Source organism: Malania oleifera, chromosome 1 (genome assembly GCF_029873635.1).
Source record: "Malania oleifera isolate guangnan ecotype guangnan chromosome 1, ASM2987363v1, whole genome shotgun sequence".
In the NCBI taxonomy this organism is placed as follows: domain Eukaryota; kingdom Viridiplantae; phylum Streptophyta; class Magnoliopsida; order Santalales; family Ximeniaceae; genus Malania; species Malania oleifera.
The window spans coordinates 124,205,020-124,232,390 of record NC_080417.1 but is presented as its reverse complement, the minus strand read 5'-3'; the positions used below and the strand labels follow the sequence as shown (position 1 = coordinate 124,232,390).

General features: G+C 34.2%; 1 protein-coding gene across 2 annotated transcripts in view; it reads left to right on the top strand.

The window, feature by feature from the left end:
- The first annotated feature begins 2,560 nt into the window (after positions 1–2,560).
- The window catches only part of LOC131153042 (cell division protein FtsZ homolog 2-1, chloroplastic), a 48,124-nt gene continuing 23,313 nt past the window's right edge, over positions 2,561–27,371 (top strand). For both annotated transcript variants that reach the window (XM_058105072.1, XM_058105066.1), the window contains exons 1-6: positions 2,561–2,970; positions 3,449–4,192; positions 6,112–6,411; positions 7,120–7,210; positions 8,816–8,940; positions 25,396–25,488. In XM_058105072.1, the coding sequence (XP_057961055.1) occupies positions 3,563–4,192; positions 6,112–6,411; positions 7,120–7,210; positions 8,816–8,940; positions 25,396–25,488 (1,239 nt within the window). In that variant the 5' untranslated portion in view covers positions 2,561–2,970; positions 3,449–3,562. The remainder of the gene's footprint in view (positions 2,971–3,448; positions 4,193–6,111; positions 6,412–7,119; positions 7,211–8,815; positions 8,941–25,395; positions 25,489–27,371) is intronic.

The following is a 27,371-nucleotide window of genomic DNA, read 5'->3' as shown; positions in this document are numbered from 1 at the left end:
AACAAGTTGTCAAAATAACTGAAAACCATAAAATTTGATTTTTCAGTTTTTTTACAAACAACAAAAAATCTACAAGAGAAATAGAAAATTGATAACACAAACAAACACACTTTTATAATTTATTTTTTCATTCTACAAAAATAGGAACAAAAAATAAAAAATAACAACGATATCAAATAAGCCCTAAGTTTATATGAATGACAATTTTTGATTAGATCATAATATCTACGGGAGTTTTCATAAGGATCTTAATTTTCATATTAGGTGTAACATCTTAGTTTAATGCTCATTGTTATTGTGCTAATTTATTTAAATTTACGCCACTATATAAAACAGTCAATTGCAATTAACAGTATTCTATAATAATGAAATTGTTTTTTAAAGTCATCAAAGAAATATTTTTACCTTTTTTTGTCAGTCTTGACATACAATAGGATTATGCTTGGAGTAGCTAAAAGAATGATTAAATATAATATTTCAATATATTTATTGTAGTTAATTTTAATTTTTATTAATATTTCCTAATTTGTATTCTTTTCATTTTCATTAACCCAATAATATTTTTATACTTTTTATTTGATAGAAGGACAAAAATAACAATGTGCTCACTTAGGTTTTAATTTATTTTATTTTTGAAAATATTTACCAAATAGATTATAGTTTTGAACTTTTAGTTTCTTTTTTGGCTTTAAGCTTTTCTTTTCATTGTTTTTGAAATAATCCCAAATAAACCTTAAGTTTTAAAAATTTCAACTCCATAAATTTTGAAGTTTTTGTAAAATAGATAAAATTTGTTGTAATCATATTAAATATTTAAACCAATTTTCTTTCTTTTTTCTTTTACCAAAACATGTGATTGGTCTTTTATTTCTAAGAACTCTTTTTTCATAGAAACAACAATTATTATTACACTAACCTTAACTAACTCCTTTTAATATATTTATTATTATTTTAAAAGTTCCTCCTTGCACTTGTCACAAAAGAGGTTGGACTAAAACTTAATCCAAACACAAACCCCAAGAATAGTGTAGCACATATACCCTAATTTACAAATATTTAGAAGTTGAGTTACAAAATCTTAACCATTCACTTAGACAAACTTCTTTGTGTGGGCAAGTCCATGATATTAGTCATTTTCTTAATTTTTTTTTTTATATAATAGTCTATCGTCATCCCTGTATTACACCTTTATGTGACTTTAAAAACTTATCCTAGCCCCCACGGGTATGGTGCAGTGGGAAAATATTAGCACGTAAGAAAGAGCATCGGAGTTCAATTCCAGGAAAATATACTCACGGAACCAGCGGTAACTATGAATAGTGAGAATTTACTTTGTGAGCCAGCGAGTGGATTGTGAGAATTCGTTCAATGAGTCAGCGGGGACCATGAATAATGAGAGTTTTCTGTGAGCCAGTCAGAACTGTAGATGGTAATGGAAATGTGTCTTGGGGGTCGGGTTGGCCGAACGTCCAATTGACGCACGGAAGCTATGTCTGCATTTCGGACTTTACCTGATCAGTGAGACCTAGGGGGAGGATGCTAATCCGCAGGTTTAGTGCCGCACTAGAGGATCCGAAAGACTTATTGGTGGCTGGAGTTCCTATGTAATAATAATAATAAAAAGCTTATTACAGCCTCCAAGGCGATATCTTTCCTTTTTTAGCACACGATAGTCGAATGTATAACAGCTTTTTAAAGAAAATTAAAAAATTGAACCAAAATCAAAAGGGAGTATTTAATATTAATTATTAAATCCAAAAGTATAAGGTTAAAAAATAGATTTAGACAATAATACTTGGTCTAAAGATTTATATATGTTACCATTAGTTAATTTGAACAATGTGTGATGCTTGGAGATTGGATTGGTTGTTCACTGAAGGGTAATTAATATGAAATTTTTTTTCCTAATGTTGACTATAAACAATCATATCATTTAGAGAGTCATTTGTTCTACAAGTACGGCATAGTAGACACTGCACTATTAATTTTGGAAATGGTCCTCTCCAAAGTGTGCATCACTCTTTCAAAAACTCTTGAATAAGCGCAATATCTTGAGTAGTTAATTTTAATAACGACAAATTTATTTCTATTCAAATGTATAACGGTCCTAAAAAAAGGTTAGTCATCTCTATCCCAAAATTTTATTTTATTTTACATTTTATTCTCAGTGATGAGGAGTTCCATCGAAACCTTATTATAGATTACTCTTTTTATTTTGTCTTGTAGAGGTTATTTTTTGTCAACCATCTCTTAATTTATAATTGAGACCAAAGTTTACATTAAAAATATGTTTTTTAAGGATAAATTATAACATGATTGCATGACATAGAATAAAAAATCAAGTTTGTGTATTTTATTCACCTTGTAATGTAAGATTTATGTTTGAAACATAGTCTAAATATGTAAATATTTTCAATTACAAAACAAACATCGTCAACAAAGTAAAATAAAGCAAACCATATGACTTATTACATTACTTCGCTATAAAATTTATCTTTTTTTTTTTAAATTCATATTGACTTATTACTTCGATATATGTTAATAGACTTGTGATAAATTTAATTCAGTGCTCAAGAGGTGTTCGACCCGAAACGCATGACCTGTAGAGTGAGAGGAGGCCCCGCTTTGAAGGGCCATTTGTTTGGGAAATGGTTCAAAGCTATTCCCAGCACATAAAACCCTGGTTCGATAAGGGGGCCAAGGCTTTCGCCATTGTTTGTGTCAACTGTTCCTTCCAATGGGAGCCCACGTCTGTCCTTGCGCTTCTTTCCCCTCTAAATTGTGACCTTCACTCCTCTTCTTTAGATTTTCTTGCTTGGAGTTTCTCGTTTTATGATTTATCTCTCTCCAGAAAACCCAGAAGGTAAGAAGCAGAGGGCAAGCGTCGAAGGCCGAGTAAAAGGAAAAAACCCCATTTCCGCCCTCTTCCCAATGCTGCTTCTCTTTTGTTCTGCTCTACACGTCTCTGAGGTCTGCCCCTCCATAACCCAGATGCCATTTCTGTTCTCTTTTTGCTGCATTATTGATGCTTTACTGACTTTATTTCTTCTCTATTACTGGTCAATCAATGATTCACTGCAGTGGGTTTGGTTATCTGGTTATTGTCAAATTTGTAGTCGTAGCATTTGTTTAATTTGTTGGGTCACTTGGGTTTGCAGTCTTGATTTTAATTTTTCTCCTAAAGGAACTCTCTATGCTATGCCGCAAAATTTGTGGGGGCTTTGTGAGTGTTTGCTTTTCACTAAACAGTTTTTGTGTACTAAAAACTTTGAGTATCTCGGCATTTGTGCATTGTGAGTTTTCCCGGCACTAAGCTGCATTTTGATTTCTGAGTTGGATTTCTTTGTCTTCGTTGAGTGTATCAGCTTGGAGATTGGATTGGTTGTTAACTTTTCCTGTTGCATAATTTCTGGTTATCTCCTGATTATTTTGCTTTTGGTAACGGCAGGAATTGGGAAAAAGATTTGCTGTAGAATCGGGAGATTAATTGCTTGGGACTCTGATTTCTTGACAATTATTTGAGCAGCCTTAACTTCTGTGATTTGGGAATTACCATTTTGAAATGGCGACTTGTCTGTCGCCGTGTTTTAGACCTCCTGATACTCGAAATCCAGTTGGGATGCTATCTGTTTTTAGAGGGAGAGTTCATTCTGTGAAGACGATTGATGATAAAACTGGGTTTTGGGTTGTCACTGAAAAGACTGCATTGTGTTCATCTCGTTTTCAATGTTCATCCAACTCCCATAGTGTCGGTCACTATCAGAGTAAAGACCCTTTTCTCGATCTACACCCTGAAATATCTATGCTTCGAGGAGAGGGGAACACCACGGTAAACAATCCCAGAAAGGATAGTTCAGGTGGAAGTGTAACTGAGAATTTGAAAGACTCCTTCAGTCCGAGTAATTATAATGAAGCGAAGATCAAAGTTGTTGGTGTTGGAGGCGGTGGGTCAAATGCGGTCAATCGAATGATAGAAAGTTCTATGAAGGGTGTTGAGTTTTGGATTGTCAACACAGATGTTCAAGCCATGAGAATGTCGCCTGTATTTCCGGAGCAGCGCTTACAAATTGGTCAGGAGTTGACTAGAGGTCTTGGCGCTGGTGGAAACCCAGATATTGGCATGAATGCTGCCAAAGAAAGCAAAGAAGCAATAGAAGAGGCAGTTTATGGTGCAGACATGGTCTTTGTTACGGTAGGTTCAAGTATTCAACTGCGTAATTTCATGCAGAACTTGTATTAATTGGCATGCTAGAAATTTATGTTGTTAGGAGTGGCTAAACCCACCACACCAGCCTTTGATTCTTCTTTCTTTTAACAAATTGAGGTAATACGACAAATGAATGTAGAATAACTGTTAAGTTTGAAAGATATTTAATCATACAAAACACTGCCTGACACCGTCACCCCACAACAATTGGGTAGTGACCAGCCGTGCTTTGGCTGGGATAACCCAACCATTGGCAAAGCCCTTTTCAGAAAACACAACATGTTTAGTGTTATCTTTGTTCTAACAGCAATCTTAAACTTTTCAAATATTCCTTTATGAAACAGTCTCCGGCATTCTTCTCCTTTTGAAGAATTAGCTTAGTATCATGTCCTCTGTGTTTTTTGCATAGAGCATCAGACACCACATTAGCTTTCCTTGGTTGATGCTCAAAAATACTCCGCAAGGATCTGTTTCATTTGCAGTCACGTTAAGAGGCATGTTCTAGAATCCTATAAAATAGAGCATCATAAGCTTCCAATCAACTATATTTATGCAGTAGTATAATAGTCATGCCAAGATTTCTAGCATTCGGTGCCTAGGGAATTTGGGTTGTGATTTTTTGACAGCATTCCTAGTGAAGAGGATCTCCTCCAATTTAAAACTCAATTTTTTCAGTGTGCTATGAGAGGTATGAGGGATTGGGTTCATTTTTTGGAGGATTATGCATTTTCCTTTCTGTTGCTAGGTTCTTTGATTCTCTATATTTCTGCAATTTGTTGTGTATCATTGTTGTTAATGCTTGATATACTTTGCTGGCCCACATCTTAACAGTTTAAGCTTTTAGGTAAAGTGGTAATCTAACATGGTATCAGAGCTAATTATCAGGAGGTCTTGGGTTCTAGTCTTGTCGCCCACATTTATTATGTGGTGTTTAAAAAATTATTTTATTCCCTGTAATGGGTGTTATTTACATTGCGTGTATCTCTCCACATGCTATTGGGCTGCCCGTGCTGGGGAGTGTTAAGGATTGATATGCGTTGTTGGCCCACATCCTAACAGCTTAAGCTTTTAGGTAAAGTGGCAATCTAACAATTGTCATTAACTTCCTGTCTCCAGCCTCCCTGTCTGCTTCTTCTTGTTCTCCATCTCCCTCTCTTCTTTACTCCATGTAGCTAAAACAGACAGAGTATATGCTGCTATTGACTATGGTCTTAAACTTGAAAGAACTGACCTCCAGTATATTGTACCTTGCCCAATATTTCCACATCAATCTTATCCCAATAAAAAAAAAAAAAAATTCCATCTGGAATTCTGTCCCTGTTTTGTGCATTGGATCTTGAGAATAGTTTTGCCTTCCATATCCCTACATTAATCTCATACATCCATTTTTCTATCTCCATTTTTCACTAACAAATCTAGGTATGACGGGGCCATTTTGGACCTGATACCAGCAAGCTGCATGGTTTTGTTCTTTATTGAAGTTCTAATACTAATCTTTATTTGGTATGAAGAAAATTTTATGGATGAGGCTCAAGTACTTGAGCTTTCTTTCTACCATGTAAGAGTCAATTGTAACTGAAAAATAGCTCATCGGCTAAATTTTTTACAGTAACCTGTGGTGAATTTTTCATAAAGTTTCAACAGAAAATTTTCTTGTGGTTGTCACGCATCGCTATGTTTAATAGACTACATGCAATAGATTCGTCTGGTAGTTGATGCTGTGGAAAAATGACCAAGTAATAGTCAAACCTCTTAAAGCAGTTGAGAGATCAATGCAACTCAAAGAAAATACGTTATTATTGTAAGTGCTAAAAAGAAAGATTAGCCATAATTTAGGGCCTGGTATCCTACCTGTTCATTCTTTTCCTATTGTCCTTTTTTTAACAACTAAAATTTGTGTGCAGGCTGGAATGGGTGGTGGAACTGGCACTGGTGGGGCTCCTATAATTGCAGGGATTGCAAAGTCTATGGGTATCTTGACTGTTGGGATTGTCACAACACCTTTTTCTTTTGAGGGACGTAAAAGAGCAGTTCAGGCTCAGGAAGGAATTGCAGCCTTGAGAGACAATGTTGACACATTGATTGCCATTCCAAATGACAAACTATTGACTGCAGTTTCCCAATCTACCCCAGTGACAGAAGCATTTAACCTGGCAGATGATATTCTTCGACAAGGTGTTCGTGGTATATCTGATATAATTACGGTATGAGAAGCCTGGACAACTTGTTATGGGAATACTTAAATATAAATCCTGTGCTCACTTAAAATGAAAAAAAAGATCAAATTAGGATGTTGCAAAAATAAATATTTCAATACTTGCCTAGATGGACTTTGAGACGGAAAAGCATGTTTAGCTCTTTTTTTTAATTCAATGATGCATGATAATATTATTTGATTCCTTCTGATTTCTTCATAATCATGGTAAGAATGTTGTTGAAACTGTCAGAAAGATGATCTAGTATCTTCTGTTGGTGTGCTTCAAATGGATGATAATGCTGACATATGTGCTTACACTATCCTGGTGAGACCAAAGGGTGTGACATGCTAAAAAGTTTATTTTGTTTGATGAGGATGACAAGTTTTTCTTCTGTGCTGATTAGATTATTGATATGAGCATTTGACTATTCAAGTGACTTGATCCTTTGGATTTTCACTATTGCATGAGAGCACATATACATCTGCATGGGCAGATATACATTTCAGTTTCTGTATCAGTGAAATTTTATGAACTGTTCCACTAATAGGGGATAATGCAGTTTTCATCTTTTGTTGGTAAATATTTCTTTTTACTTTTATTTTTCGAATCAATTACTGCTTTCTTTTACTGTTCTTTTTCTCTTCCTCCCTACTTTTGGGAGCTGAGGAATTATTTTTTTTGATCTCTAATGGTATTGAGTTGCCACAATTGCAGATTCCAGGGCTAGTTAATGTGGATTTTGCTGATGTGCGGGCTATCATGGCCAATGCTGGTTCCTCATTGATGGGGATAGGAACTGCTACCGGTAATTTTAACAAGCAATTGACACTACAATGTTCGGATGTCTATTATCATGTTGAAGGCATCATGATTATGAGGATCCTCTTTTATTTTAATTTATTTTATTTTTGTAATTCTGGATCCGTAGAATCACTAAAAATGTCAACTGTGAGCATAATAACTGCCACTAAAAATCATGCATACTATCTTCATCAAGCTTTAGTGATACCACTTTACCTAACCTTGGAGTTCCTCCAATTTGTGTCTTAGGTTATGAAAAATCTACACCTTGATTCTATGCAGTATTTTATATTTCTAAGAGAATAAATTCTCCAATTTTGACCCAGATGCATGGAAGTTTTTTGTTTCAAGTCGTGTTCTTTACTGTAAGAATTTTGGGTAGTACCTTAGTTGCTAATCTTTTATGGGATGAAGGCTTCTGTGTAAAGTTGATTTTTCTTTATTTAGTACAGTTTTAAGGTATGAATGGGCATTTTCTAGAAAATGGTTGCCAAGCTCTTCTGTGTTTGCTGGGAAGGACATGTGGATTGAAGGCAATACATGTATGTCTAAAGGCATTGCTTAGTTGGCAGCAAATAAAGTTCAAGATGGTTTTTTTTTTTTTATCAAGGATGTTTTTAGATGTAACAAATGCCCATGCTTCTGTTTGATGGTAGTTTTTTCAGTACAATGTGACATAATATCAGAGCATCGAGTGGATTTTGCTCCTCTATAAATTCTTTTTTAATCATTTCCATGTCTTACCAACTAAAGTATAGCATGAAATAAGGCGCTGCTGTTTTTAGCCAAGACCAACCCTATGTTTCGGGGAGGCCTTAGAGTTGGATTTGTGAAAATTTTGACAAATTAAAATTGTATTGAATTTTGTCCAAATCCAGACAAATCCAAATTCTAGCCTCAAAATTCATGTTCCCAAACGAAGTGTGAGGGTTTGATGGAATGCCCATTTATGTGTCATATTGTGATGGCAATGACCGGCTATTATGACTATTTGGGGAAATCAATGTGAAGGATGTGAACCCTTTTCTTCTGTCTGTACATAAGTGTATGTGCGTGGGGCATGCGGGTACATGTTTGTGCATGTTAAGTATGTGAATGTGAATGATGCAAACTTTTTTCCCTGCTTGTGCGTGTGTGTACGTGCATGGTTTAATATTAGCACTCAGCAGAGTTTACTTTTTTTAACTGCTGTTTGTCTAAAAATATTTTTGTCTGATTTGATCGGTCTCTGTCCCACAGCCTGAGAGTGCTTCAAACCGGTTATTTATCGTTGGGCAACTGCTAATGGTTTTAGAGAGAAGTTTAAAGGATACATAACTATAAAAATTTAGTATAAAGGGTGCAAAATGGTACTAGGCAGAATTTCTTGTATTTATTTTTTTTCCTTTTTTTAAAAAAGGAGTAGCTCTTTTATCTTTTTTGTGTTGGGTCTTCACCTGTGCTTAGATTGTGAACTTTTTCATGGTTCATTTGCAAAAAACACTTCTTTATTTGTCTACTGAGACCCAGATTTATGTTCACATTCTGATAAAATGTTTTTACATTCAACATATTCTTGGTGGTGCTCTTTTTTTATTTCTTTATTATTTTATTTCTAATTTTTTTCTAGGGAAGACCAGAGCAAGAGATGCTGCACTAAATGCCATCCAATCACCTTTACTTGACATTGGCATAGAGAGGGCAACTGGAATTGTCTGGAACATTACTGGTGGAAGTGATTTGACCTTATATGAGGTAGCTCTCTCTTTCTCTCTTTCTCTCTCATGAGCAGTCACATGCTGTGCCACCTTACCCTGCATTTTCAGATTATTTTCACAAGCTCGCTGATAGTTATCCACTGTTTAAGAATTATAACTTATCTGGTAATATTGTGAACTTTGTTCCTAGCGTAAAAATAAGGCTAAACCTTCTGGCAAATAGAGCTAATGTCAAGTGCACAACCATGCCACTGTTTAAGAATTAATACCTTCTCTGTTGTCTCCCTTTTTAAACGTTCTAAAAGTCTAGGGACCCTAAACTATATCTGAAGAGATTTGTTTGATTCTTCTGAATAATATTTTATTTGGAATGTAGAAGTGTTTGGGTATGAAGACTTTTTAAAGCTTTGATATTGATTTTTTTATTGTTATACTTCTGAACGAACAATAAGCCTTTTCATGCTGTGGCCACCGGGTTTTTTTTTGGGGGGGGGGGGGGGGACTTTCTATCGCCATATTACGATCCCCATTCTTTTGTTTCTTTCTAGTTAAAACTCTCGCTCTTCTTTGCTCATATGGCAGTTAGTTTGTAATTTAAAAAAAATTCTTTTGCTGTGTTAGACTTAGAGAGGATAGAATAGAGTTATGCCCTCCTTTTGATTGATGCTAAACTGAGACAGCGTCGAATCCTAATCTTTACAATGATTGGCAATCTGGAATGCATGACTGCAGTGATTCAACAAAGAATTCCTGCAACTGCTGTTCAGTTGGTGCACTTATTTTTTTGAAGCAGATTTCTAGACTAATCTGTTCTGAACTTATTTTGAGGCTTCCTGTAGGCTTGGCTATGCTGTGTTTTGGGATTCTGATGCTTCAGTTAGGTCACTGGGTGCTGTTTTTCTGCATTGCTGGTTCTGGTTCCTACTGTGCTGGGTTACAGTGTTGTCTTCCTGCAGTTTGAGTTGTGTTTTTTTGAGCTGGTTGTTTTTACTTCTGGGTTTGCATTTCTAAATGCTTGCAGAGCTGTGCTTTGGTTGTTGGTTTCTGAGTTAACTCCCTTCCGCATCAGATTCTGTAGTGCTTGTGCTTTTGCTGATCTGAATTTCTGATTTTTACTGCTTCCTAGATGCTTTCCTTTATGATCATGGATCTCTTTTTGAAGGTGGCTTGAGCTGTTTTGTAGGTCCCTTTTTGTGATTTTAAAGTGTTACCTAATTTTGAAGTCTTTGACTGTTTGATTAGTTTTTGGAGGCCTCTGTGCCCCTGGGGATGCCCAGGTTGAGTGTAATTGCTTTCTTGTATTGTTTGGGAGCCTTTGCTTCCCTTCCCTCGGGTATGCCCAGTTTTTCTGTTCATATCCTTTTTTGATCAATATAATTTACATTTACGGATAAAAAAAAAAAACAAAGAATACTCTCCCTGTGTCTCTTCCTCTAGCTCTTTTCATTTAGATTGTGAAGTGGAAAACTGAAGAATGAATAGAATGCAACATGTTGCTGCAATTATAATTCAAAGGTCTTTCAGTCTTAGGGGTTTAGCTTTTTTAGTTCATTTAGTTAGTGATTTGTCAGGCTCAACACAGGGGTGGGGTGGTGTGGGCTGGGGCAGGCATGGCTACATCTAATGTGCTGGCAGTGCTGGGCCGGCTGGCATTATTTCATGGAAGAAAAAGACCTTTAGACTAAGGCCCATTTGAAAATTTAAAAATATTAGAAAAAAGAAAAAATGAAAAAAATCATTTTTCATGTTTGGTTAGCAGAGAAAGTGATAGTGAAAATAAAATGTATAATATATCAATAAATAAAAATGTTATTTTACATGTCACTAAATTTTAATTTTTTAATGAACAAACTTTCATTCTTAATAGTATTTAATTTAGATAGAAAATATAAAGAATTAGTTTTTCAGTTTCTTTTCTTTTCCTTTTCACGAACAAAATCCTTGATCCAAATGCAGCCTAAGGGATTAGAGCTTATTGATTTAATTTGGGTAAAGGAAAGGAAAATATAAAGGAACAAGGTGGGGGAATATATAATGGATGATGACAGATGTTGGAGGAGTTTGATTAAAGAATTGGAGCCTAAGGGATTAGAGCTTATTGATTTAATTTGGGTAAAGGAAAGGAAAATATAAAGGAACAAGGTGGGGGAATATATAATGGATGATGACAGATGTTGGAGGAGTTTGATTAAAGAATTGGAGCACGTTGGGGTTGAGATGGTTATGGATCTAGTTGCTTTTCAAAAGAAATTAGTGGGCTCTCTAGGAATATTTATAAGGAGGAGAGCCTTTGTCAGCCTATGGTTGAGGGCTTGGATTGGTCTCCTATTTCTTATGAGTTGTTTGGGTGGTTGAAGAGACCTTTTGAGGAAGAGGAGATTAAGTGGACAGTTTTTAGTATGGAAGGGAGAAAGGCCCAAGTCTGGATGGGTTTTAATCTAGCTTTTTTTTTTATTTATTATTTTTTTATTTTTTTCCCATAACTGTGGGGATGTGATTGGGTTTGGCCTGTTAAAGGTGTTTATGGAGTTTCATGCTAAATGGGGTGGTCCCCAAGAGTATAAATTTGACTTTTATTGCTTTAGTTCCTAAGAAAGATTTTCTATTAGAGTTAGTGACTTTAGACCTATGAGCTTGCTTACAAGTGTTTATGAGAATTTAGAATATTATTGCCGAGGTTCTTGCTAACAGGATTATGGGGGTGATAGGGAGTACTATTTCTAGTTCTTTGGCAACATTTTTGAGAGTAGATATATTTTGGATGCTGTTATTTTAGCTGATGAGGTTATGGAGGTTTTAAAACTCTTTGAACTAGAAAAGACTTCTTTTTCAATTTTCATTTTTTTTTTTTGGAATTCTTTAAAAATAGGTAAAAAAAATCAGGTCATTTTCGGGGAGAACCTAAGGGCAGTTCAGCTCCCATTCCCCACTATCTTTGGGATCTGATCCTACACCAGTACTCAATACCTTTTGTGGATTAGTTCTATTGCATGAGTTGATTGCTAACTTATATCTCATATTATGACACAATTAAGCAGTTCTTTGGCCCAAATCTCACCAATTGATCTTTATGATGCTCCCTGTATCAATTAGATCCTTTGTCCCTAGAATAAAAAATATGTAGGCATATCTATTTATTCATATTTCTAATTTTTCTTTATCTCTATCAAAGTGTTTGTTTTCCTCCAAAAAGTGACCTCAATTTTTTACGTTATTCCCCAGCAAATCATTATGATTAGATGATAAAAAAAAGGTATTGGATTTCTATACAAATTATCCCTTGAATTGATAGAAATTACAATTCTCAATCCTCTACGATGTGCAATAAAATGTTTTCAAAAACAAGCAAATCATAATGAGTCATACAATGAAATTTTGGGAAATGGTAATTGAATAAAGACTAAGGTTAAAAACATGGGTTTCCAAATGTTAGTTTGGTTTTATGCCTGGGAAATCAATTACGTAAGCTATGTATCTTCTAGGAAGGTCAATGGAAAAGTTTAGTGAAAAGGAGAGGGACTTGCACATGATTTTTATTGACTTGGAGAAAGCCTATGATGGATATATCAATGTTATTAAGGATATGTACAATAGACTATGATGCCCGATTACATGCGGAGAGTTTAGGGAATTTCGCACTCACTAGAGGTGTACATCAAGGTTTGCTTTTAGTTCACATTTTTTGAAGAGAGATGTATGAACTTACTAGGAGTATCCAAAATGAGGTTCCTATATGTTGTTTCTAGATGATATTGTCTTAATTGATGAAACTACAGTAGAGTAGAATCTAAGTTAGAATTATGTAGAGAACCTCTAAAACCTGGAGGTTTTAGGATTAGTAGAAATAAGATAGAATATATGAAATGTAATTTTCATGGTAGGAGGAACATTGGAGAAAATATTGAACTTGATGGTCAAGAAATTAATAGCACTAGTAGATTTCAATACCATGGAAGCTGAAGGAGAAATTGAAGAAGATCTAAAATTAGAAGGAAAGTTTTATAGCAGGGGTATGCTATATGGATCAGAATGCTGTCCAACTAATAAATAACACATCCAAGAGCTAAAGTTGCCGAAATTGAGGTGGATTAGTGGTACAACGTTGAAAGATAAATCAAGGAATGAACATGTTCATGTTAAGTTAGCATAGCACAGATGGGTTTGGGCACGTGCACAGTTACAAAGTAGGCCAAATAGTGCATGTGGAGTGAGCTTGTAACTGTTAGTGGTAGTAGAAGGTGTAGGGATAGGGGTAGATCTAAAATAACTCGGAATGAGATAGAATAGCCATTAACTTGTCGGAGGAAATTGCCAAGTATCTTGTAAATTGGCGGACAAGGATTATTGTAGCTGATTTCACATAGTGGGACTGAAGGCTTGGTTTGTTGTTGTCGATTGTTGTATTTTGAGAAGGCTTACAATAGACTTATTTGGCTATTCTTGGATAGGGTCTTAGGAAAAGTTTTGGTGTTGGATGGAGGGGTTTGGATTAGGGGCTGTCTTTTTGTTACTTCCTTTTCTATAATTATCATGGTCAAACTAAGACTCGGTTTTAGCTTCTAAGGGTGCGAGGCAAGGGGATCTTTCATCCCATTTTCTTTTTATTTCGTTGCTGATCTACTGAGTAGAATGATTGAGAGGGCCATCGATAAGGGTCTTGTCCTGGGCATTGCTATTTGTAGGAAAGAAGTTATTGTGTTGCATCCGCAAATAGCTGATGATATGATTCTTTTCATGTCATATGATAGGAGCTCTTTTTGCAATAGTCTTAATATCTTGGCAGTCTTTTGAGTTAGTTTGTGGGCTTAAGATTTGTTTAGGGAAGTGTGGTTTAGCTGCTATTGATATGATCCATTAGGTGACTTCGAGATTGGCTGCGCTTGTGGGGCATGGGATTTTGTAGTGCCTGTGTTACTTGGGAGTTCTTTTAGGTGAGAATCCTTCGTTTACAAAGTTTTGGAATCTTGTGATAACTAAGATGTTAAAACGTCTAGATGGGTAGAAGGGTGTGCTTTTCTCTTGGGGGTTATTACTATAATTTAGGTGTCTTTCTCTATCCCTTTGTGTTTTCTTTATTTAAAATTTTGGTGGGGATGGCTCGTAAGCTTGAGAAGATTATGCATCAAGCTTGTAGTCTGGGGTGGGTGAGAATCTAGATCATCTTGTGATTTGGGAATTTGTCGCTAGGTCTAGGAAGGAAGGTGGCTTCAGTCTTGGTAATTTGTGTCTAAAAACACTGCTTTGGTGGATAAATGGTTATGCCAATTCCCTTTGGAATCTGATTCACTTTGGCATATGGTTATTAAAAGCTAATTTGGTTTGCAAGAGAATGGTTGGGATGCTAATAGGTTTTGTATGTAAGCCCATGGAAATTCATCTTGCTGGTAAATTATTTCTTCTCCCTTGTATCAGGCAAAAAGTAGGAGAAAGGTGCAGGTTTTGCTTTTAGAAGAATATTTGGCTTGGGAATGTTTTCTTTTCTGCTGCTTTCTCTTCATTTCTCATTTTTCTTTGAGTCTTGATGCTCATATTTCTTCTTTTTTCTCATTTTGGATGGTTTGAGGTTTCTTGGGAGCTGGGATTTTCAGTTATGACCCAATCCTATTGATAGGAGGTTGAGGAACTTTCTTCTCTTTTGAGGTTGCTTGATTCTATCTTCGCATTGTACGGATACTAAGATTTGATGTTTGGATAATTCAGGTGTTTTCTCTTTGTAAATCCCTTTATTTTTCTCTCAACACTTCTTTTCATCCTTTTCCTCATGCCAATCTATTGTAGAGAGCTAAAGTTCCTTCAAGAGTAAAAGCTTTTGCCTGGACACCATCCTAACAGAAGTAACACCAATGGTCTGCTGCAGGTTCGAAGACCACATTTAGTTCTATATCCAGATGTGTGTGTTTGTGTCACAACAGTTATGGGGCTTATCTATTTTTGCAGTGTCTAGTTGTGTGGTGGTTATAGAACAAGCATTTTGGATGTCAGGAGAATGTTGGATTGGATGAGTTCTTATTCTTTGGAGGCTTTCCTGATGTTCGATTTCGGAAGACAAAGATGTAAGGATCTTATGGTGATGTTCTACTTTTGCATTTGGGTTATTTGGCTAGAGAGAAATGACTAGATTTTTGAAGATTTTGGATCATCCGTGAAGTTGATATGAGGCAAGATTGCGTTCCTTGCGTCCATGTGGGCCTTGCTTGTAGGGTGTTTTGGCCATATGACTTTTTCTAACATTCAACTTGATTGGCTGGCTCATTTGTCTTAAGTCTTGGATTTCTTGTATTCTTCTTCTTTTCTTTCTTGTTTTTCAAGGAATTCTTACACTCTTTGTATCTTTTTCTTTCTTAGTAAATTCCTTTTTGTATCCAAATTAAATGTCACTAACCATTATTTTTTCTTAATTCTAGGCACTATTGAACAATTTTTCATTCTTATAGTATTTGTTATAAACAGAAAATACAATAAAAAATCAATTTCTTCTTTTTCTCCCCTTTCATTTCCTTTCCCTTTCTCAAACAAAGTTCTTGATGCAAACAAAGCTGTGAAGGCTTGCGTTTTTCCCATCACAAGTACCTCCAAAATTTTTTAGAAATTCCTTTTCCAATCTGGTTCTGAAATATAATGTTTTGTTATTTTTTTTAAAATTCCTAATTTTTCTATTTTTTCAAATATAATTGTTCTAAAATAAAAAAAACCTCGTGCAGTAGTACTTTTTGAAAAAGTTTGTATACTCCAAGATTTGCAAATGGAAAACATGAAAATGCACATGTTAAGCTTACAGATCATGAACATAACAATTGAAAAAAAAAAAATAATAATAAGAAGAAGAAGATCTCACTGGTGGCTGAAACAAAAGGACAATGACAACCGGCTGAAAATACTACCATTAGTACCCTTTGGCACTTGAATATGTATTGAAGAATTCTTGCAATCCCTCATTGATTCAATATTCTTCGATTGTCCTTGTGGTAGTATTTTCAGTTGGTTGTCATTGTCCTAGTCTTGGCAATCGTTGTCATTGTCCTCTAGTATTTTCAATCGGTTGTCATTACCTTGAATTTAGATTGTAGAATTCTTACAATTCCTCATTGCTTCAATATTCTTTGATTGATTTTTCATTAGTAGCATCAAATTTCTGGCCCCAGAGGGTACTTATTATAGTATTTTCAATCGGTTGTCATTACCTTTTAGTTTTAGCCACCGGTGAGATCTTCTCTTCTCTTGTTATTTCTTTTCTCATTGCTATTATTATTAATATTTTTTCAATAGTTGGTTAGTAGTGGAGATTTTGTGTTTATGATTTGTAGGCTTAATATATGCATTTTTGTGTTTTCCATTTGCAAATCTTGGAGTACAATTTTTTTTTTTTTTCAAAAAGTACTATTGCAATTATTTTATTTTATTTTATTTAAAATTTTAGTCTATCTTGGATTCACACCCAAAATTGTATGCTTTAGATTTACTTTAAATGCATTGGGTTGTTTGTGTGGGTTCTACTGGTTGTAGGGTGTGATTTAGAAAATTGTCTATATGAAATAAGTTTGCATTAAAAAAAAAAAAACCTCAAACACGTACTTTGCATGTGTAACACAAATTATCTTTGTACACAGTCGGTCTCAAGCCCGGATGATGGAGTAGGGTTGTGTTAGGTAGCTGACAGCCAGCATGAAACTTTGTTAGATCTTATTATCATGAATTCTTACCAAATTCACCTAGGTCAAGGGAATAGATCGGGTCAGTATAGAAGGGAGAGGGCTAATAAGTTAGCACAAGGAACTAAGATTATATTAGCAACTTAGAATATAAGGACTCTTATGGGCAAAAGTATGGAAATTGTGGAAATAATGTTTAGAAGGAAAATTAACTTAATTTGTCTTCAAGAGACGAAACATATAGGAGACAAAACTAGAGAAATTGAAAAATAAGGATTTAAACTTTGGCACATTGGAAAAGAGAAATATAAAAAGGGGTTGGGAATTATTGTAAACAAATACCTAAAATATAATGTAATAGATGTTAAAAGAGTAAGGGGTAGAATCATTAAAATCAAGATAGCTTTAGGCCTGGAAATAGTGAACGTCATTACTATGTATGCTCCCTAAATAGGCTTAGTAGAAAATCTTAAAAACCAATTTTGGGAAGATATAGATAGTATTTTATAAGGGATATCAACGTCTGAAAAGACATTCATAGGAGCTAATTTGAATGGACATATTGGAAAGGATAATATAGGCTATGTGAGGATACATAGAGATCATGGATATGGAGATAAAAATGAGCCCGGTGATGCAATCTTAGACTTTGTCATGTCTTATTATTTGGTTATATTGAATTGAATACTTGCTTTATAAAAAGGGGAGAACACTTAATAACTTTCAAAAGCAGGCTTAATAAAAGTCAAATAGATTTCTTCTTAATTAGGAACGAGGATTGTCTATCTTGTAAGGATTGTAAATTTATCGCAGGTGAAAGTTTGGCTACGCAACATAGTCCTAGTATTAAATATACTTATTAAAAAATGGAAGCAAAAGAGTAACATAAATTAACACTAAAGGATTAGATGGTGGAGCTTGAAGGGAGATAATATTAGTAAAATTCAAAGATAAAATAATTAAAGAGTGTGATTAGACTATAGGGGATAGGGTACATGTAAATATTGTTTGGAATAAAATAACTAATTCTATCGTAAGGATAGCAAAAGAGGTTTTAGGTGAGTCCAAAGAAAGATACTTGGGTAGTAAAGAAAGTTGGTGATGGGATTAAGAAGTCGAAAAGCTGTAAAGATAAAAAGAATTTGGTATAAAATATGGCAAAATTGTAGAAATATAAAAAATCTTCAAAAATATAAAGAGGTGAGAAAAAATGCAAAAAAAAAACTAGTAGTGAAGCTAAACATAGAGCTTATGATACTTTATATGCTAGACTAGATACAAAAGGAGAAAAAAACATTTATAAACTTACTAGAGCTAGAGAAAGAAATGCAAAGATTTAGATGATGTAAAATGTATGAAGGACGAGAATGATAATGTCTTAACTAGAGAAGAAGACATAAAAGAGTGGTGGCAAAGACACTTTGATAAGTTGTTTAACGAAAACCAAAATGAAAGATTGAACTTAGAAGTGAAAAATGAGAAGAAGACTAAAAATAGGAGATTTATTCGCAAAATTAGAGTTCTTGAAGATAAGATGATATTAAAAAAGATGAAAAACAAAAAATCTTTATGACCGAATAAAATACTAATTGAAGTTTGGAAATGTTTAGGGGATAAAGGAAATTTTTGATTAATTAATATATTCAAAATTATTATTAAAACCAAGAAAATACCAGAAAAATGGAGGAGAAGTACGTTAGTACCTTTATATAAAAACAAAGACGATAGTCAAAACTGTAATAACTATCGTGGAATTAAGATTATGAATCATACAATGAAATTATGGGAAAGAATAATTGAATATAGAATAAGACTAGAAATGAAAATTTCAGAAAGTCAATTTGGTTTTATGCTTGGGAGATCAACAACATAAGCTATTTATCTTTTAAGAAGCTTAATGGAAAAGTTTAGAGAAAAGAAAAGGGACTTGCATATGGTTTTTATTGACCTAGAGAAAGCTTATGATAGAGTACCTAGGGAAGTTCTTTAGTGGATGCTAGAAAAGAGGGTTTGCTTCTAGATATATTGAGATCATTAAGGATATTTATGATAGAGTAGTGACTAGTGTTAGGACTATAGGAGGGGAATCTAGAGATTTTCCAATCACAATAGGTGTACATCAAGGTTCCACTTTGAGTCCTGATTTTTTTACTTTAGTGATTGATTAACTTACTAGAAATATTGAAAATGAGATCCCTTGGTGTATGTTGTTTGCAGATGATATCGTGTTGATTGATGATAGTAGGAGCGAAGTGGAATCTAAGCTAGAACTTTGGAGAGCCATATTAGAGTCTAAAGGGTTTAGGATAATTAGGAATAAGATGGAATATATGAAATGCAATTTCAGTAGTGTAAGGAGTAGTAGTGGAGAGAAAATTAAACTTGATAATGAGATTAATAGCACTAATAGATTTAGATATCTTGGATCTATTATGCAAGCGGAAGGGAAAAATGAAGATGTAGTACATAGAACTAAAACAGGTTGGGTAAAATGGATGAGTGCGTCAGTTGTACTGTGTAATTGTAGAATACCCTTAAAATTAAAAGGAAAGTTTTATAAGATGGCTATAAGGCTAACTATGCTTTATGGTTCAAAATGTTGGGCAACTAACAAACATGTATAAAAAGTAAAAGTTGCTGAAATGTGAATGTTAAGGTGGATGAGTGGTATAACATTAAAAGATAAATTGAAAAATGAGCATATACACAATCATTTAGGCATAGCACCGATAGAAGACAAGATAATGGAGGGGCAGCTTAGGTGGTTTTTAGGTATTTGAAACACAGACCTAGTAGAGCATCTGTGAGGAGCAGTGAGTTAATTATTGTTTCTAGCATGAAAAGAGATAGAGGTAGACCTAAAATAACTTGGAATAAAATAGTGAGGAAGGATTTAATAGCCCTTAATCTAATAGAGGAAAACACTTTTAATTGGGTGAATTGACTGAAAAGGATTCATATAGCCGACCCCACCTAGTGGGACTAAAGGCTTGTTGTGGTTGTTGTTGTCATTGTCCGTTAGTTTTAGTCACCGGTGAGATCTTCTCCTATCTTTTTTTTTTTCTTCTTCTAAATTTTTCAAAAAGTACTATTGCACGAGTCTTTTGATTTTAGTCTATCTTGGGTTCACGCACTAAAATTATATGCTTTAGATTTTTTTAATGCATTTTGTTGTTTGTGTGGTTTCCATTGGCTGTAGGGTGTGATTTAGAAAATTGTTTATGTAAAATAAGTTTGCATTAGAAAAAAATGACCTCATACTTGTACTTTGCTTATGTATCACAAATTATCTTTGTAGACACAACTAGTCCCAAACCTACATAAGGTTGTGTTAGGTAGCTGACAGCCAATGTACAAATTTGTTGATCTTTATATCATGAATTCTTACCAAATCCACCTGGGTCAAGGGAATAGATCAGGCTAGTATAGAAGGGAGAGGACTAAGAAGTTAGCACAAGAAACTAGTATTAGATTAGAAAATTGGAATATTGGGACCCTTATGGGAAAAAAGTATGGAACTAGTGAAAATAATGATAAGAAACAAAATTAACTTAATTTTCCTTCAAGAGATGAAATTGGTTAGGGAGAAAGCTAGAGAAATTGAACAATAGGATTTAAACTTTGGTACACTGGAAAAGAAACATAAAAACGGAGTGGGAATTATTGTAGACAAGGACCTAAAATATAATGTAGTAGATGTTAAAAGAAGAAGGGATAGAGTCATTAAAATTAGGTTAACTCTAGGCTTGGAGATAGTAAATGTCATTAGTGCGTATGCTCCCCAAATAGGGTTAGCAAAAAATCGTAAAAGACAATTTTGGGAAGATATGGATAGTATTTTACTAGGGATCATGTCTTTTCAGCTGATTTGAATGGATACATTGGAAAGGATAATATAGGTTATGAGAGGATATGTGGAGGCCATGGATATGGAGATAAAAAATGAGGCTAGTGATACAATTTAGATTTTTCCATGTCTTACGATTTGATTATGTTTAATACTCGCTTTATAAAAGAAGAACACTTAATAACTTTCAAGAATCAGCATAATAAAAGCTAAATAGATTTCTTTTTAACTAGAAGGGGGTTCGTCTATCTTGTAGGGATTGTAAAGTTTTCCCAAGTGAAAGTTTGGCTACACAACATAGTGTCCTAGTATTAGATATACATACTAAAAAATGTAAGAGAAAGAGCAACATAAATCAACACAAGAGAACTAGGTGGTGGAGCTTGAAGGGAGATAATATAGTAAAATTCAAAGATACAATGATCAAAGAGTGTGATTGGACAAGTTGGGGGGGGGGGGGGGCGTAAGGTAGAAGCAAATATTGTTGGAAGAAAATGGTTAACTCTATCATAAGGATAACAAAAGAGATTTTAGGTTAGTCTAAAGGAAGATATTTGAGTAGTAAAGAAAGTTGGTGGTGGGATCAAGAAGTCCAAAAAGTTGTTAAAACAAAAATAAATTGGTATAAAATTTGATAAAATTGTAGAAATATATAAAATCTTGAAAAGCGTAAAGAGGCAAGAAAAAATGCAAAAAAGACTATTTGTGAAGCTAAACATAGAGCTTATGATACTTTATATACTATACTGGATACAAAAGAAGGAGAAAGAGACATTTATAGACTTGCTAAAGTTAGAGAAAGAAAATGCAAAGATTTAGGTGATGTAAAATGCACAAGGATGAGAATGATAATGTTTTAACTAGAGAAAAATACATAAAGAGAGGTGGTGACGATATTTTGATAAGTTGTTTAATGAAAACCAAAGTGAAAGTTTGAACTTGGAAGTGAAAAATGAGAAGAAGACTAAAAATAGGAGATCTATTTGCAAAATTAGAGTCCTTGAAGCTAAGACAATGTTAAAAAGATTAGAAGTGAGAAATCTATAGGACTAGATTACATACCAATTGAAGTTTGGAAATATTTAAGGGATAAAGGAAATATTTGGTTAACTAATCTATTCAATATTATTATAAAAACCAAGTGAATGTTGGAGTAATGGAGGAAAAGAATGTTAATACCTTTATACTAAAACAAAGGTGATTTTCAAATTTGTAATAACTATTGTGGAATTAATATTATGAATCATATGATGAAATTATGGGAAAGAGTAATTGAACAAAGAATAAGATTAGAAAAATGAGGATTTCAGAGAATCAATTTGGTTTTATAACTGGGAGATGTTTATCTCTTAAAAAGATTAATAGAAAAGTTTAGGGAACAGAGAAGGAATTTGCATATGGTTTTTATTGACTAAGAGAAAACATATGATAGAGTACCTAGGGAAGTTCATTGGTGCGTCGTAGAATAGAAGGGAATGTATAGTAGATATGTTGAGGTCATTAAGGATATGTATGATAGAGTAGTGACTAGTGTTAGGACTGCAGGAGGGGAATTTAGAGATTTTCTAATTACAATAGGTGTACATCAAGGTTTTACTTTGAGTCCTTACCTTTTTCCCTTAGTAATTGATAAACTTATTGGGAATATTCAAAATGAGATCCCTTGGTGTATGTTGTTTGCTGATGATAATGTGTAGATTGATGAAAGTGGGAGTGGAGTGAAATCTAACTTAGAACTTTGGAGAACCACATTAGAGTTTAAAGGTTTTTGGATAAGTAGGAATAAAATAGGATATATGAAATGAAATTTCAATGATGTAAGGAGGAGTAGTGGAGAGAAGGTTAAACTTGATGATTAAGAAATTAATAGCACTAATAGATTTAAATATCTTGCATCTATTGGCAAGCGGAAGGGGAAATTGAAGAAGATGTGATTGATAAATAAAATTAAAGCAGGTTAGGTAAAATGGAGAAGTGCGTCAAGCATGTTGTGTGATTGTAGAATACCCTTAAAATTAAAAGGAAAGTTTTATAAGATGGCTATAAAGCTGGATGCTTTATGGTTGGGCAATTAAGAAACAACATGAACAAAAGGTAAAAGTAGCCAAAATGCGAATGTTAAGGTGGATGAGTGGTATACCATTAAAGGATAAAATAAGGAACGAGCATATACGCAATAATTTTAGCATAGCATTGGTTGAAGACAGGATAAGGGAGGGGCGACATAGATGGTTTGGGCATTTAAAATGTGGGCCTAGTAGGGCACCTGTGAGGAGGAATGAGTGAGTTATTGTTTCTGACTTGAAAAGGGGTTGGGATAAGCCTAAAATAACTTGGAATAAGGTAGTGAGGAAGGATTTAATAACACCCTTAATCTAGTAGAGGAAAATGCTCTCGATTGGGTGAATTGGCGGATTGAGATTCATGTAGCCGACTCCATCTAGTGGGACTTGAGGCTTTTTGTTGCCATTGTTGTTAATTGTTTTTGCTTTATTTTGTGTAATTTCCCCAAGAAATGGATTTCGAACCTATCTCCTCTTTTTAATTTTCTTTCCAATTCTTTACAAATTTGTTCATACTTAAAAAAAAAAAAATATTTTATGGAAAAACCCTTGAGAAATGAATTCTAAGGCTGCCCCTCTTGTATGCTCTCTGTTTCTATAGCCACAATTGAGCATACTTTTTCAACTATGAATTATGTTTAAACTAGGCTTCTCAATAAGATGGGAGATGATTATCTTGCGAATTCCTTCGTTACATAACATATGTCGAGATAGAAATTGCTCAACAATTTACTACTGATTTGACAATAAATGAGTTTGTGCTTTGAAGAGCAACTAGGCACAACTATGTAAAGAATCATTACTCAAGTTAGATTAGTGATCTATGGTGAATTTTTTGGCAATATATGTATATTTAAATAATAGTAACATAATTGTGACCATTTTTTATAGTTGATGGGATATTTATTCATGGTTCCAGTTAATGAAATATATTTTAAAAAAATTATTTTATTATTTTTTTACATGTTAAAGTAGATGTTTTAACAAAAACTCAATGATATAATAATAATTACAAACATACTAAAATGGCTCCAATAAAATTTTGATGCATATACAACTTAGTGCCTCCCTCCCCTTCCCCCAGTGCGCCTGCATGCATGCACACATGTATGCATGCAGGCCCCTATGTATGTGTGTCTATGAAGCGTGGATGTGGATACAAGGATTTGGGGATAAGTAAATCTGAGAGATATGGTTATTAATAAACATATATTTTTACATATATACATCTATTTTACCATGTAAGAAGCATGTAAACAATGTTGTCTTCCTTTGTCATGCCTTGTGTTGATTGCTTTCATTATTCAGCTATTTCAAATAAAATATTTTTGATAAAAAGGAATCCCATTGTAATAGTTGTGGTTTTTTACTACATGTTAAAGAGTAAACATTTGATGATTTTTTAAAAGAAAAAGAGAAGATTTTATTAAAGCTGAAAGAATGTGCGGGAAGGAGTATAAAATGCCGTTGGGAGAAAAAGAAAAAATAAAAGAAGAAACTGCAATCAAAATTAGACTGCTTTCCAATCTCACTGAAAATCTGAAAAAGACACCCCTTTAAAACAGCCTGCTGCAAAGGAGCAGTGAGAGAAGCCAAGTAATGAATCCTTTCCCATAGCAAAGGAAAAGTGACCTTAAAAAGTATGTGCATTTCTTTCCATCCAAATTTCCATGAGGCTGCAAAAATCCCAAAAACCCACCCAACCGAACCATCTGGCTCTTCCCAAAGCCTGTAAAAGAAATATTCAACAAATCCTTCACTGAAGCTGGATGAACCCAGTTCTATCCAAATAAACCAAACACCTTATTCCAAAATCCTCCAAGAGAAAAGAGCAATGCAAAAAAGATGAAATGCTGATTCTGTGCTATCCAAAACAAGATAGAATATCTGGAGATAATGCCTCGGAGGCTTCCTATTCTGCAACAGTGTTGGTGTTAACTCTATTAAGAACAACCAGACAAATAAAAGCCTTTATCTTAAAGGGGAGTTTAGCTTTCCAGATAGTACGATGAAGAGGAAAGGGCATATAAGTTCTCGTCAAATGCTTGAAAGATTTAGTAGAATGGTCTCCTGATGAATCCAAGTCCCACAACAGACTCTCTCCCAACTGAGAGATGGCATCACATTTGATTTATTTTCAATCCTAAAACATTTATATACAAGTATATGATATGTTTTGCCCTGGTTATGTCAGAATAAATTTTGGAAGCATCTAACACATTTTTTGAAGTATCTTTGACACCTATTTGAGGAGTGTCCAAGGAGTACTGCCCTACTGCGTCTAATGTGGACATACAGTTATGACGCCCTTTATTTGTATGTCATAGTGGCGTGTTAGGCGACGTGAAAGTCAATGCATGTTAGTGTGTTTAATTCTTAAATGAACTTTGCTTGTTTCAACATGCATTGTTTACAATTGGTTTTTGGAATTTGTGCAGAATCTTATATATTATTTGATTCAGTCTCAAATCTAAATTTGCCAAAAATTGAAGTTAAATTTATGATTGGGATCTGTCTTGGACAAATATTGTTGAGATGGACACGAAAACTAATGTTCTGTAATCCATATGGGTGCTTTCTATTATTTGTCATGTTGATCTTACCTGTGCCATTTTTCTATTATTGAACATTGTAACATGCAGTACGTTGAAGAAAAAACTGTTCTGGTCTATTAAACAACATAGTTGACCTCCAGAACCATCAATTTATTTCATCCCAATTGTTTATATTGATGTCTGATTTGAATTGTTTTCACAATTGGAGGGTTAGCATGATGGAATATAAAATTGCTACCCTCATTTGTCCTATAACTGTGTTTGTTAGTGTTGATGCTTCCTATTTTATCTTCTGAACTTGTTTATATTCATGCTTATTTATGGTTTAGTTGATTTTTGATCTCTTCTCTATCTATGCTCATGTTCGATTTCCTGCAGGTAAATGCTGCAGCTGAGGTTATATATGACCTTGTTGATCCAAGTGCCAACTTAATATTTGGAGCGGTGATAGATCAGTCACTAAGTGGCCAAGTAATTTTTTTTTAATTAAAATAAATTGATGAATTTTTATCACAATACTAGGGATGACTATCACAGCTGCACCTATGGTTTATAAATATATCACACATGCAATCATTTGGGTGCCTTCTACCTTTTTAGTATTATTATTATTTTTTAATTTTTGGAGGATTGAGTTAGGATGAACTAAATGATTGATAATGCTAGTCTTTTAAACTTTTGGTTTATGAAAAAGTTTAGACTTTTCAAAGTGGCTTTTCTTAAGACTTACAGTTTAGCTCCTTATGTGTGATGGTTTCTTATTTTGACCTATGACCTGGTGGGCACATGTGGGATGTGTTTTAAATAATATATTATATATATAATTTCTGTGCAATATTATGGTGCAAGAATAATGGTGAAATGATTTCTTTGCTTCTATTTGTTGTTTTATGTTTTGTTATATTATTTATTTATTTATTATTTATTATTTATTATTTGTTTTTCTCTTATGTTGTGGGAAGCAAGTTGGGTTACAATATATAGGTTTCAATCTGTATCTTATCAAGGTGCAAAATGTGGCCTAAAGCCACATACCCACCTGGATCCGCCTTGAAGTCTGTGTTCACCTCAACTGTTCTGTGAACTTAATAGGCATAGGTTCCCAAAGCGGCAAGCAGAATCAATATGTTATATCATCAAATATGGTTTTAGTAATCGTTAATATGAGTGGGTTTTCTGGTTTTGGTTGCCTTCCCTTCCAATAGAGGGATCAAGCCTGGCTCAAGAGCTGAAGTAAACATCGTCAGCTCTGATTAATAACGTGTTGCGAGTTGGTTGTGTTTATGCATCTAGTTCAATCATTCACATTGAATTGTAAGAGCAAATACTTGGCTAATGGTTGATAGAAGCTCAGGCCACATTTATTGATGTTGTATCTATTCATAGTTTTATTCTTATGTATTATTTCTTTATTCCATCCAAAGATTTTCTTTTCGTTGTCCACCAAAGTGGGGTGAGGGAAGAGCATGAACTTAATCCATAGAAGTTCATGTTGATAGTTATGCAAAATAGATAGGTAGGTTGCATAGATTGAGTAAGATGGGCAATGAACACAAATTATTTGTTGCAAGAGGTGGTTAGTACCATTTATTCAAGTTATTACATGTTCTGTTTGTTAGCTTACGTTTGACTTGTTGATGAGCTGAAAACAAATTCTGGGAGCGTGTTAAAACTAACTACTTTTCATCACCTGAAGTCAATGAACACAAATTATTTGTTGCAAGAGGTGGTTAGTACCATTTATTCAAGTTATTACATGTTCTGTTTGTTAGCTTACGTTTGACTTGTTGATGAGCTGAAAGCAAATTCTGGGAGCGTGTTAAAACTAACTACTTTTCATTGCCTGAAGTCAAATCCTAGATGTATGAAGTGAATTGGGGCCTGAAGTGCGTCTGGAAATTCTACTTCCATGGTTTTAAGAAGTTTAAACATTGGAGTCAAAAGCATCATAGGAATACATAGTCATGCATAAATAAAATCATATGACACACGTGTATATGAGACCTCCACCAATCACCTTCCTCGTTTCCAAATCCCAAATAAAAACATAATGAGGAAAGAAGGTTATGGAACAATTCATAAATTTTGTAATTTACTATCTAATTTTTTCTCTCGTTTTTTTTTTACTAGGAGAATGAACAAGGAGGAAGTCTTTACCTATCGAGGGTCAAACGACTGAAGATGGAACCCTAGCTTTCGTGACCCATCCTCCAGTTGCTGAACATCTCAGCCTTCGGCCTTCGATCTCTCTCCCAACCTCAATTCATCAGATATCTCAGCCTTTGACCTTCATCCCAGCCTCCAGTTTCCGTCTCACTCAATATGTCAGATAACTCAGGCTTCGAAAATCTTGC